Below are 12,201 nucleotides of genomic sequence, written 5' to 3' on the forward strand. Positions count from 1 at the left end.
AAGAAAGGGTTCTCCACTTTTTCATAGTGTGGACACAATTTAATAGAAAGGACCAACCTTTCCTCCCATCTGCCACCACACAGTCCACCTCCCCCCCCCCCCGACATAAATTTGAGCAACTACAGCCAATGCTTATAAAGAACCCATCAAGGAAGTATTTAAGACATTTTTAGCTGTTTTACTCTCCACAAGAGAGGCTTTCCTGTGCTTTACTATATTTCCCTTCCTTCACTATTGTTGTATGTGCCCGTTGGCTGCCATCCTCCATTCAAGAAGTGGCTGTATTTTACTGGTGCAGTAGGTAAAGTTTGTAAAGCACTAGGGACACAAAAAGAGCTATAGAAATTTTTTTAAAAAAACCTTTGTGTTTCTTCATAGCAGGGTCAAAACAGACTCATGATATCACAGCCGTGGCGAGAGAAAAATAAACATGTTATTTTCATAGCTTGGAAGTTGTTTTTGCTGCTATTATCAGCAACAATGACCTGGGGGAATTGATTACACTATACTTAATAGCTGTGTTTATCATTTTGCCTAACATGATGGGAGAACTACAAGTCCTTGGATAGATAGATTGAAAAGTTGTCTAATTTTACACCAGCTTATGTACCTCTGCATCTTCTGCTAACATGCTTTTTTGTAACATATGGCAGTAAGCACCCACTCGCTCCTCAGTGAATCTAAACAGATATCTCCACGCTGATAACGAGAGCAAAATAGGAAGATTATATTATCCACTCTCTCTTCTGCTATTTGTCATGTACATCTTCATGTCCTCTTTGGTGGAAATACACTAATTAACATGTCAGAGAGCAGCACTACATTTTGACTTCAACCCTCTATAAATGGCACAGATAAGCCCTGCACGTAAAACACAGACCTACAAAAAGAGGAATAATTTCCCCATAATAGAAATACATTGTTTTATGCGTTTCTCCATCATTAAGGCCCTGATCCTGCACAGAAGCAGGTGAGCAGTCCAAGTCCATTGCATGCACTTATATCTTTGCAGGATCAGGGCCTAAATAAGTAAGAAGTGCCACAGAAGAACCTAAATTTTCAGTCGCTGACTCACAATATGCTCAAGAATTAACAGACCCTCCCCTGGTAAATTTCGTACCAGACCCAACCCTGGTCCTGCAGCCTGTTAGTAAGTGAAATCAATGAGAAAGCTCATTTGCATAAGCCTACTAGGACTGGGTCCCTTATGGGTTTTTTCAGTCTTGTTTTTGTACAATACAATTACGTTTTCATGCAGATTTGAGATCACAGTCACTTGCATTTCAGTTAGGTATCTGCTAGTTAAAGAAGCTGTGCTCAATATATTGAGGGCCACAAATCAAAGCTGTCTCTTTAAAAGGAATTTGCTTACAAAAAATTATGGCTAAAGTCTTACCTCACAAACACAGGGGTATAAATCCAGAGCAGCTCCTTGCGCTTTAGTGAGGTTATTCTGGGGCAAGATCAGTTTCAGGCCCTAATCATCTGGGGCCCAGCCCAAAGTCCACTGACATCACTAGAAGTCTTTCCATTGACTTCAACGGGCTTTGGATCAGGGCCCTATAGTGTAAACTCACTGGGTCAAGGATTGTTTTGTTATTTGTCTGCACAGCATCTAGCGTAACAGGACCCTGGTCCTAGATTGGATTTCCTACCTACTACTATAATACAAATGAATAAATACATTCTTAAGTAATAATAATCATGAAAGCTTCTAAAAACACATTAAAAATTAAAATGAGAATTATTGCTTTTTAAAAAATTATACATTTTGCAAATTTATAAAAATATCAACATTTCGTTGAAAATTTTCCCATTTTGGAAACATTTTGATTGGCTCTCCAGGTAGTCAAAAAAAACCCGCAAAATTATTAATGAAAAATTTCTGGGGGGTTTCAGGTTGAGAATTGAATTTTTTTGCTGCAAAATGTGTCCGAAATTTGATATTCTAGAAATATTTACCAGAGCTAATGGTAATAATAGGTTTTTTAAAACAAAAATCATTGCTTCAATTCTCAGCCACCTAAATAAAATATGACTACTAAGAAGCTATTAGTCATATTTTTTTAATATATAAATATATATATATAAATATATAAAATCAATCCTCTAAAACATGCTCCCATTTTCCATGCACATGTATTAGGAGATAAAACTTTATTGTGTATACTGACAACAAATGAAGATTCTTCTTTAGTTGCACTGGTTTCTCTTTCTAGAGCTATAGATCTCTCTCTCTCTCTCTGTGTATATATATAAAATTATTCTCCTGCTGGCAGAGGGGTAAACGTGGGGCATTAAATAAGTTGACAATATCCATTTAAAAATAAAAAAGCCATCAAGATTTATTTTGCACTCAGCTCATTGGCTTCTTTAGACATAAGACATTCTGCCTATCCCTGGGGGCCATCCTGAAAATGAGAGGTTACCCCCAGTGAGAGAGAAATGTAAAATAAATACGGTTATAAATAAAACATCTTCTAGTATGCAGAGCAATGCTATCAAGTTACTGTACACTTAATATATCTAGAGAGAGAGCCATACTGTATCAGCATGAGCTTTAATCTGCAAAATATATTAACATGTGGAGTAATATTCCCTTAGTTTCCTCATTGCGTAGAGGTTTTATCTCCTTACACTTCCAAATACTTCAAATAGCAGAACAGTTTTCAAATGGCATGTGGCAAGTATTTAAAAAAGAGTAATCGATATTACTGAGAGGAAGAGACATTCGTGTTCCAGCCCTCCACAGTAAATCACGTTCACCTACCGGTGTAAATAAACCTGCCCGGGGCTCCTTTGCAGAACTGTTTGGATTTATATGATAGTGTGACTTCGACTACACCAGGAATGTGACGAGGGGGGGTCTGGACTCGAATAGCGTGAGGTGTGATCAGCTGGGAAATAACAACAAGAGAGAAGCATGTCATGTATGGGTTGTTTGCATTTTTCCCCACTGGCCCCTGGTTGTGTTTCTCAAACAAATGAAACTGTTTACTCCTTCCTAGGAATTGCCAGATTGGATCAGACCAGTGGTCCATCTACTCCAGCATCTTGTATCCAATCATGCAAAGCACCAACTGCTTCAGAAGAAGGTACAAAATAAATAAATAAATGGAGATATCCCATCTCCTAGAATGGACCTTGAAAGGTCATCGAGTCCAGCCCCCTGCCTTCACTAGCAGGACCAAGTACTGATTTTTGCCCCAGATCCCTAAGTGGCCCCCTCAAGGATTGAACTCACAACCCTGGGTTTAGCAGGCCAATGCTCAAACCACTGAGCTATCCCTCCCCCCAGGAAGAGCGATTCTAGAAGAATCTACAAGAAATCCTGCAGGGATACTACAGTTTCTTCCTGTCCCCCATTAATTAATTGTTGATTTATGCCCTGAAACTTGAAGGTTTGTTTCCTTTCCCGAACTCCTGGCCTTTTCTTTTAATCCTCCCTGTAACTTTGGATATTCTTCTTATCCATAGAAACATCCAGTCCTTTTTAGAATCCCACTAAAAGTTCATGGACACAATGATATTATGTGGCCAGGTATTCCACAGACTAACCAAGCACTGGGCGAAAAAGCATTTCCTTTCCCTCAGTTTTAAAGTAATCGTCTTTCAATGTCATGGACCATCCCCTTGTTCTTGTATTATGATGAGAATGAGCGAATAGTTGTTCCCCATCGACCTTCTCTATACCAGCAATATCTAGCTTCAGCTATGCAATAGCAAGTTACTTTTGCCTACCTCACTCCATACAAGCATGGTCCCAAATACCACTTGTAGCCCATCGAAGAAATTGTCTCCTATAATGATCACCATTGCGCCCCCTGTAGTCCAGCCTTCACTTGGGCTAATAGCTTTGATGCATGGTGTGGCTAAACAAAAAAAGGGATAAAAATGGTAGGTTAGTTTTCTTGCAACTGGTCTGGGAGGCTAGGTTTTCGGGTAGGTCGGGGCCAGTTAAACCCCGTGACTGGATAGGCAACACTGTTATTTGCACAAATTGCACTGGTGCAAATCATGGCTTATCGCACTTTCGCCTGTCCGCTCTAGGGGTTTGCACTGCTGCAGCTGTATTGCTGGCTTGTATCCCCCAGTGCCACCACAGCCCTTAATTTGTTCACCCACCAAGGCTGCTTACCATTCAAAGGAACCAAAAATAAAATAAAATAATTTTGTTCTCTGCCTTGCTAGTGTTCATTACTCACCTATTCATTACTGGCACTTAACATTGTGTCATTAAAGCCTAATAGGCCAACTGTAGTAGTGGGTGTAAAAGTGAATCACTTAAGTGATTGTGCAGAGGCTGTTTTAAAAACACTTATTAGCATACGATCACACAAGAGCAAAAAAAGCAGGCTGTAGGAGGGATGTGTTACAATTTACTGTGTTTATCAATGGGATATCTTGTGTTTCCTCCAGTACCTATCAAGAGACAATTTCTAATAATTTTTGTGACTTTATGGAATAGATTTTTTCTTCTTCTCTTTTCCATATGTTCAAGGCCTCTGGACTATACATCCCATCAGGAACCCAATATGGTTTCCAGGCCATAACCAAAGTCAATCCATCACTCCATTCCCAATGTTGACAGGGTCAGAGGTGGAGGGGAACTTTGGCAGGGCTCCAAAAACATGAGACTCCTTTGAACAGCCAGTCAATCACATCCAATCAGTCAAGGAAAAACTGGATGGCTTCCTAGGCTTGGAATCCTGGGATTTTCCTTCTACCATTTCACTGCCCGCTGGGGGGGAATTAACACTGCTCCGAATTCTTTACTGATTCAATCATTTTCTTCCAGTTCATTAATTCTTCTTTAGGTTGATACAGGGCACATTTAAGAAGGGGGGGCAACAAAACAGTGTAATGAAATAATAGCCTTGCTTGTCTCTTCTACTAACATCACAAACTCTTCTCACTTTCACAGGCTTCAGGGAGATTGGAGACGGGGGGGAAGAGACATAGATATGATTTTTAAGTTATTTTAAGTGCTGCCTATATTGAAGAAGTGGAGTTTGTGAGAGGGGCAGGGACAGAGAGAGGGGGGGTTTACCCACTTTGAAGCTTAACAGATACAGGTATTGGTAATTGCTTTAATATACCCCAAGAACTGTCCCATGGACGACGGCAATTCCTGCTTAGCCAAACAAACTAAAATCAATTAGTGTCAGTCTCCTTCTGCGCATTGTTATGCTTTGCGCACAGTTTGTTTAAGGGAACCACTGACACTTTTTCATACACATCTTGCACTGTAATGTTTCTGTTTAAGTAAGATGTCATGTTGCTTAATTTGCCTGAAATCAAGTCTAGGCCAGCTGAGCAGTAAGTCTGAAATTCTTAGCTAATTGTTAATGCTTTTACTGAGTTTTTCATCTTCACAGCCCTGTACAAGCTAACTAATTAATAGACGGGGGGGGGGGGAAGGGAGTCTCTCTCTTAGGCTTGGTCTACACTACCCCCCCCAATTCGAACTAAGGTACGCAACTTCAGCTACGTGAATAACGTAGCTGAAGTCGAAGTACCTTAGTTCGAACTTACCTTGGTGCACACGCGGCAGGCAGGCTCCCCCGTCGACTCCGCGGTACTCCTCTCGCCGAGCTGGAGTACCGCAGTCGACGGCGAGCACTTCCGGGTTCGACTTATCGCGTCCAGACTAGACGCGATAAGTCGAACCCAGAACTTCGATTTCCAGCCGTCGAACTACCTGGTAAGTGTAGCCAAGGCCTTTGATGTAGAAGGATCCAATTCTGCATGTTGTGGAGCCTTTTTTTGGTTCATCTTCCTTCTCTAAAGCCCCTGAGGTTCTGCAGCTCTCTCCACGCCCACCAAAACAAACAAAAATTCAAGTGCAGAGTGCATGTGTTTGTTTTCATTGGTGTACCGTATTCCAGACAAAGTTCCATACCTTCTGAGGGGTCAAGTCTCCTCGCTCTCCGTCCATGTTTAGAGTTGTTATGAACAAACATGTTGTCAGACACTGCCAATACATGTCCATCAACATTCACTGTTGTTGATAACACAACCTAGGAAAAAAGGCAGGTAAATTACTTGTTTCAGTGTTCAGCTTTTGATGTATTTATTATTATATTGAATTAAAATCCCGTTCTATTTGGAAAATATAATCGTTTATTTCCCACTAGGGGAAAAAGAATTTTCAGCGTCTACCCTGTGCCTTCATTCCATTTAACATGCGTCCGAAGGCCCATATGCTATCCTCAATGTATATGACATAATGAACCAGCGACGAGACTATCCTAAGTTTAGTTTTCTGTGATGCATTGTAGCATAGAGGGCTGTATGTACAGACAATGAGGGCAGACTGCAGAGCACCAGAATAATGTGCCCTCTGCTATGTATATATAGAAGCACAGCCATCTGCTATCCTACACACACGTGCATCATAGGAAATCAAACTTACAACCATCTGCTCCTAAAACATAGGTTTCTATCCACTGAGATAAACAGAAACTTCCATTAGCTGCAAGGGGTAGAAGGGCCTGGTTTTCAGAAGGTGGGCACTCAGTATTTTGTGCAAATCAGGCCTCTTTAAGGGTGTCTCAGGTTGGGCACCCAAAAATTGTGGCTCTCAAAATCACGGATTTTGAAAATCTTGCCCTTTTTGTCCAATCTCGCTGGGTTCTAACACGACACAAGTAAACTCTTAGAGGAAATAATTGTATTTGTTACTGAGTCTCATTGAGATCTCTCTTTAAAACAAAATGTCCTAAGCTATAAAATCCATTAAACCCAGAGATACGTGCATCTTTAAACCACATATATTAAAAAAAAAATCTGTCATTTGAACCAGTCTGAAGAACATGCATCTCGTTAGAACTTTGAAGCCCAGATCCTCAGCTGGTCCACATCGGCGTAGCTCCATTGGCTTCAACAGAGCTACCCTTATTTGCAGCGAGCTGTTAAGGATCTGACCCCGAGCGTGTGCATGAATTTTCACAGATGCAATTGTCATGCTTTAAGTAAGAGAATTTCAGGCTTTAATTGTTGATAAACTGTATTCAGCACACAGCAGGGAAACCCTGCCCTTCTGTAGGATTTTGCTGGTTTAAAGAATGCTCTCTCTCACTCTTTTTTTACGACAAGGTTAATTCATTCCAAAAGGCTCTTGTCATACTGTACATTAATACTGCTCATGCATTCCTGTCACAAAATGTGTTGCTTTTGTGTGTGCCAACTGATTTCATCATTGCACATTTGGGTGGAGTGAGACTCTGTTCCAAAGTGAACATTTCCCGCATGACAGAGCTGAACCCAGTCAGATGCACCTCATTATTTTCCCTTAAACAATGGAAATAAATTTTAATCTTTCACTGGCCAGCACAGACCACGCTATGGCAACGAGGGAATAGACCTGAATCATTCCAGTGTCTGAAATATTTACGACAAGATTTTAAATTGTAACCAAATGTAAATCAAAAATATATCCCATATACACACACACACACATATATATATATATATATATATAAAATATACAAATACCCAGCCACACAGAGACAATGTTATATATCCACACACAATACACACACGCACACACACACACACTATACATTAATATACTAATACACACAAATAAAATCGTACACATTACAGGCGTGTGACTATATAAGTTTATACACATAAAGTGAGAGAATATAGATGATCTACATTCCATTCACAGTGTTCTACTGGTCCCTGAAACATGAGAGATAACTTCCGGACAGAAGTCGCATTCTTCCTAAGTGCTGAGCACCCTCAAATTTCATGGTGAGCAGGTATTACTGAAACCCCCGTAAGACCCCTCTCATGTGTGGTTTCATTTTGTCACCTATCAGGTTCACCACCGGGCGGGCGAAGACAGGATGGAGCCTGGAGTAAATAAATAAAGCCATCCTCAGAGATGGGCCCAACTCACAGTTTGGGGCTAGATCTCAACTCACTCTGTGTTTTGGAGGTTGTTGGAGCTTGGGTTTTGGTTTGGGCCCATCTCTTGGCATTACTGCAATTCAGCAAAAGAGACCTCATGTTGTCTTTACTATGATTCTTCTGGTTCACTTTTTTATCTATGCTACAGAGTAAGAATGTTTTAGATTATGGAGGTAAAGTTACTGGAGCTCCAGATTTAGCTCCACTCACTTCCCCCTTGCTGGGCGAGGACAATCAAATTGTTTAATACTGAAGATTAAGACTCAACGTTTTAAGAATAAAAGGAAGCAGAACGTGCATTCCACCATAGTCTCTAGCTCCCAGGCCCTCCCCTTTCACAAGCCAACAACTGCTTTCCCCCAGTGAGTATTTCCTGGGTCATGGAGGGTGACCCTTTCCATCTGGAATCAATCAGTCAACTCCTGACAACTTCCTGAAACACCTCACTCCATTTCCTGTTCTCTCCCCCTTCTCTCTTTCCCCCTGGTTTGCTTCACTCTTCAAAACTACAGGCCACAGCAGCTTAATGTTAGAGGGTCAGACACAGTTAGACTCCAAAACACTACACAAGGACACCTTTGACCTTCAAAAATCTTTACATCTTAGCTAAACAAATCAAGGTCAACATTTCTTACCATTACCTTGTTAACCATTTATAGGCATTTTTGCCAATGCCCTTCTGAATGCATATCCATCAATACCACTTGTTCTCCCAAGATCGTAAAACATGGCAAGCTTTGTTTTCTTTATGTGCATTGAGTGCTGGTGAAAGGTGCTGGCCTGACATCTCTGGAGATTTAAGTCCTCAAATTTATCCACAGCACAGGCAAGTTACCTCTGGTACTACTAAGCCATCGTGTCTGATTCCTGATCTGATGAGACCACCTCTACGGATAAGATTTGGCCACTATGCTCATTCAGTTTATGGCTGCTTGACTAAGATCACCAATTGGTGCCAAACGTTGTGGTGGCTTTGGTAGACTCTTGCCTTTGGGAAATAGACTGAGAACACCAAATTATTTACAGAGGGCATCAAACATCCTTTCGGGTCACGGCTGACCTGGGCTCAATTTGAACCGATTACCTAGAAGCAAAAGATTCTGCATCCCAGTTCCTTGAGTCATCCAGTTCCCAAAACTGTAGTTTTAGAAGAGAATGAAGACTGTGACCTGTGACCTGAACAGTTAGAATAAAAAAGGACAAGGCAACACATTCACAGATCTGAATCTGGGTTCCAGCACGCATAATGGAGAGATGTTTGTGGTCTTGTACGTGGGGTTTTCAGCAGTTCTTAAGATTTGCTTTGCTAATCTGGATGGTTCCTCTTTACTGGCCTCAGATATTAGTTAATTATTCCCCTGCCACATTAGAAACCTGGCACGCTTCTTCGAGTGCTTGTTCATGTTCATTCCAATCCAATCAGGTGTATGCGCGCACACATACACAGTAGCCGGAAGATTTTTCCTCTAGCAGCGTCCACGGGGTCGCCCTTCATGGCGCCCATTAAAGGGCCTTGCCAACCTGCCACCCCCTCAGTTCCTTCTTCTGCCAGTGACGATAGCTAGAACTTCCCCTTGCTCTTGCTTCAGCAAATGGCTTAGCAGTACTTTCGGTTTTCGCTGTAGTGTGTTAGTATAGCATAGTTAGTTCACTTATAAGTTTCAGTTATGGGGGGTTCTCCCCTTTCCTCTCCCCCATTTTTCTTCCCTCCTTATTTGTCACTGGGGCATGCTGCGATCCCTGGGCTTCGAGACTTGCCAGGACTGCGTGAAGCGCATGCCTAAAAGTGACCCCCACACCTCCTGTTTACGATGTCTGGGCGAGGGTCACCAAAAACATAGCTGCAAGATCTATCAGGAATTCCAAGTGAGAACTCTTAAAGAGAGGGTAAAAGATGTAATCAACTGGGGGACTACAACTCCGAATATCTAACCAGCAGGGCATCAGCAGCAGGTACTCCTACAATACCTGCTCAGCAATGGCTAAATTCAAGGAGTTGCTCCCCTCGGACTCTCAGATCTGTGGTGAACAATACCCATTACCAATTTACAGTCCTTCCGTTGGGCCTGTCAGCAGCACCTTGAGTCTTCACCAAGTGCATGGCAGTCGTCACTCCAACAGCTCCAGTCACGGTTAGCATCCGTGTATCAACCAGCCCAGGACAGCTTGGACAGGATCGTAACACTGCCTTGCCCAGTCCTTGACTCCCTCCTGTGGTGGCTCGACCCTCAGGAGGTATGCTCAGGGGTCTCCTTCACCAGTCCACAGCCGTCTCTTTCACTAGTGACGTACGCATCAGACTTGGGCTGGGGAGCACACCTAGGAGACCGCAGGACTCAGGGTCTCTGGTCTTAGGCGGACCTGGGTCTCCACATTAACATCAGAGAGCTGAGAGTGGTGCGCCTGGCTTGCCAGACCTTCTGGGCACACTTAACAGGACAATGTGTATCAGTCATGACGGACAACACCACGGCAATGTTCTATATCAACAAACGGGGCAGCACACTCCTCTTCCCTGTGCCAGGAAGCCCTCATGCTGGGGGACTTCTGTGTAGAACATTCAATACACCTGCAGGCGTCGTACTTTCCCAGGGTACAAAGCGAGCTGGCGGACCACCTCAGCAGGTCCTTTCATGGCCACGAGTGGTCCCTTCGCCTGGATGTTGCGATTTTGATCTTCCAAAGGTGGGGCTTTCCTCAGATAGACCTATTCGCCACGCGACGCAACAGGAAGTGCCAGCAGTTCTGCTCCTTCCAGAACCACTGCCTGGGCTCCAGAGTGGACATGTTCCTCTGCCCATGGGGAGGTTGTCTCCTGTATGCCTTTCCACCCATAACGCTCGTTCACAAGGTACTCCTCAAGATCCAGAGGGAATGAGCTCAAGTCATATTGATAGCTCCAGACTGGCCCCACCAGCACTAGTACACATCTCTCCTAGACATGTCCTTGGAAGCTCCAGTCGGCCTGCTGCTCTTCTCGGACCTTCTGACACAAGATCATGGTCGTCTCCAACATCTGAACCTCCGGTTGCTGCACCTCACAGCATGGAAGCTCCGTGGTTGAATCCAATGGAGCTTTCCTGTTCAGACCAGGTTAGACAGGTCCTCCTTGGCAGCAGGAAACCCTCTACGAGAGCTACCTACCTTGCCAAGTGGAAGAGATTTTCAATCTGGTCGGCACAGCGCCGTTCGTCCCCGACGCTAGCCTCAGTGTCATTTATTCTGGACTACCTTCTCCATCTGAAGCAGCAGGGGCTTTCAATGTCGTCAATAAGGGTTCACTTGGCCACCATCTTGGCCTTCCACCCGGGCACGGAGGGCCCCTCTGTCTTTGCCAACCCAATGGTCAGCCGGTTTCTAAAAGGTCTCGACAGGCTATACCCTAACGTCCATCTGCCTGTCCCAGTCTGGGACCTCAACCTGGTCCTTTCTAGACTTGCAGTACCACCCTTTGAAACCTTGGCGTCGTGCTCCCTGCCCTACCTATCTCACAAGGTCGCGTTCCTGGTAGCAATAACTTCGGTGTCTGAACTCAGGGCCCTAACCTCAGAGCCCCATTACACTGTGTTCTATAAGGTCAAGGTTCAGCTCAGACCTCACCCTCCTTTCCTACTGAAAGTTGTGCCACAGTTTCACATTAACCAGGACATCTTTCTCCCGCTATTCTACCCTAAGCCGCATTCCAGCTGCAGGGAGCAGAGACTCCACTCTGTAGATGTCTGCAGGGCGCTGGCCTTTTACAACCATTCAGAAAACTGGTCCAGTTACTTGTGTCATTGGTGGACAGAATGAAAGGTCAGCCTGTGTCATCACAAGGCATCTTGTCATGGATAGTGTCCTGCATTCATGAGTGCTATAACTTGGCAGGTGTCCCTGCACCTCCAATCACTGTGCACTCCACCAGGGCGCAGGCTTCATCAACAGCGTTCCTGGCGCAGGTTCCCACTCAGAAAATCTGCAGGGCGGCGATGTGGTCCTCCATCCATACTTTCGCCACGCACTATGCTATTACCCAGCAGGCCAGAGACGATGCGGCCTTTGGGCGAGCAGTACTCCGACCCCACCACCTGAACTTGGGCTTGTGAGTGACCTGATTGGAATTGACATGAACAAGCACTCGAAGAAGAAAAAACGGTTACTCACCTACTCGTAATCGTTGTTCTTCCAGATGTGTTGGAATGGACATGAACAATACCCACCCTTCTACCCCTCTGTCGGACTAGCCGGCAAGAAGGCACTGAGGAGGGTGGTGGGTGGGCAGGGCCCTTTATTGGAGGCTAT

The 12,201-nt window shown here is 43.8% G+C and overlaps 1 protein-coding gene across 1 annotated transcript in view; it reads right to left on the reverse strand.

Moving 5' to 3' along the window:
• The window catches only part of EBF2 (EBF transcription factor 2), a 175,614-nt gene that overhangs the window by 32,026 nt on the left and 131,387 nt on the right, over positions 1 to 12,201 (reverse strand). The window contains exons 8-10 of the mRNA XM_054017368.1: positions 5,903 to 6,020; positions 3,742 to 3,872; positions 2,771 to 2,897 (exon numbers count right to left, since the gene is read on the reverse strand). Of these exons, the coding sequence (XP_053873343.1) occupies positions 2,771 to 2,897; positions 3,742 to 3,872; positions 5,903 to 6,020 (376 nt within the window). The remainder of the gene's footprint in view (positions 1 to 2,770; positions 2,898 to 3,741; positions 3,873 to 5,902; positions 6,021 to 12,201) is intronic.

The sequence above is a fragment of the Malaclemys terrapin genome, chromosome 2 (genome assembly GCF_027887155.1).
Source record: "Malaclemys terrapin pileata isolate rMalTer1 chromosome 2, rMalTer1.hap1, whole genome shotgun sequence".
Lineage (NCBI taxonomy): Eukaryota > Metazoa > Chordata > Testudines > Emydidae > Malaclemys > Malaclemys terrapin.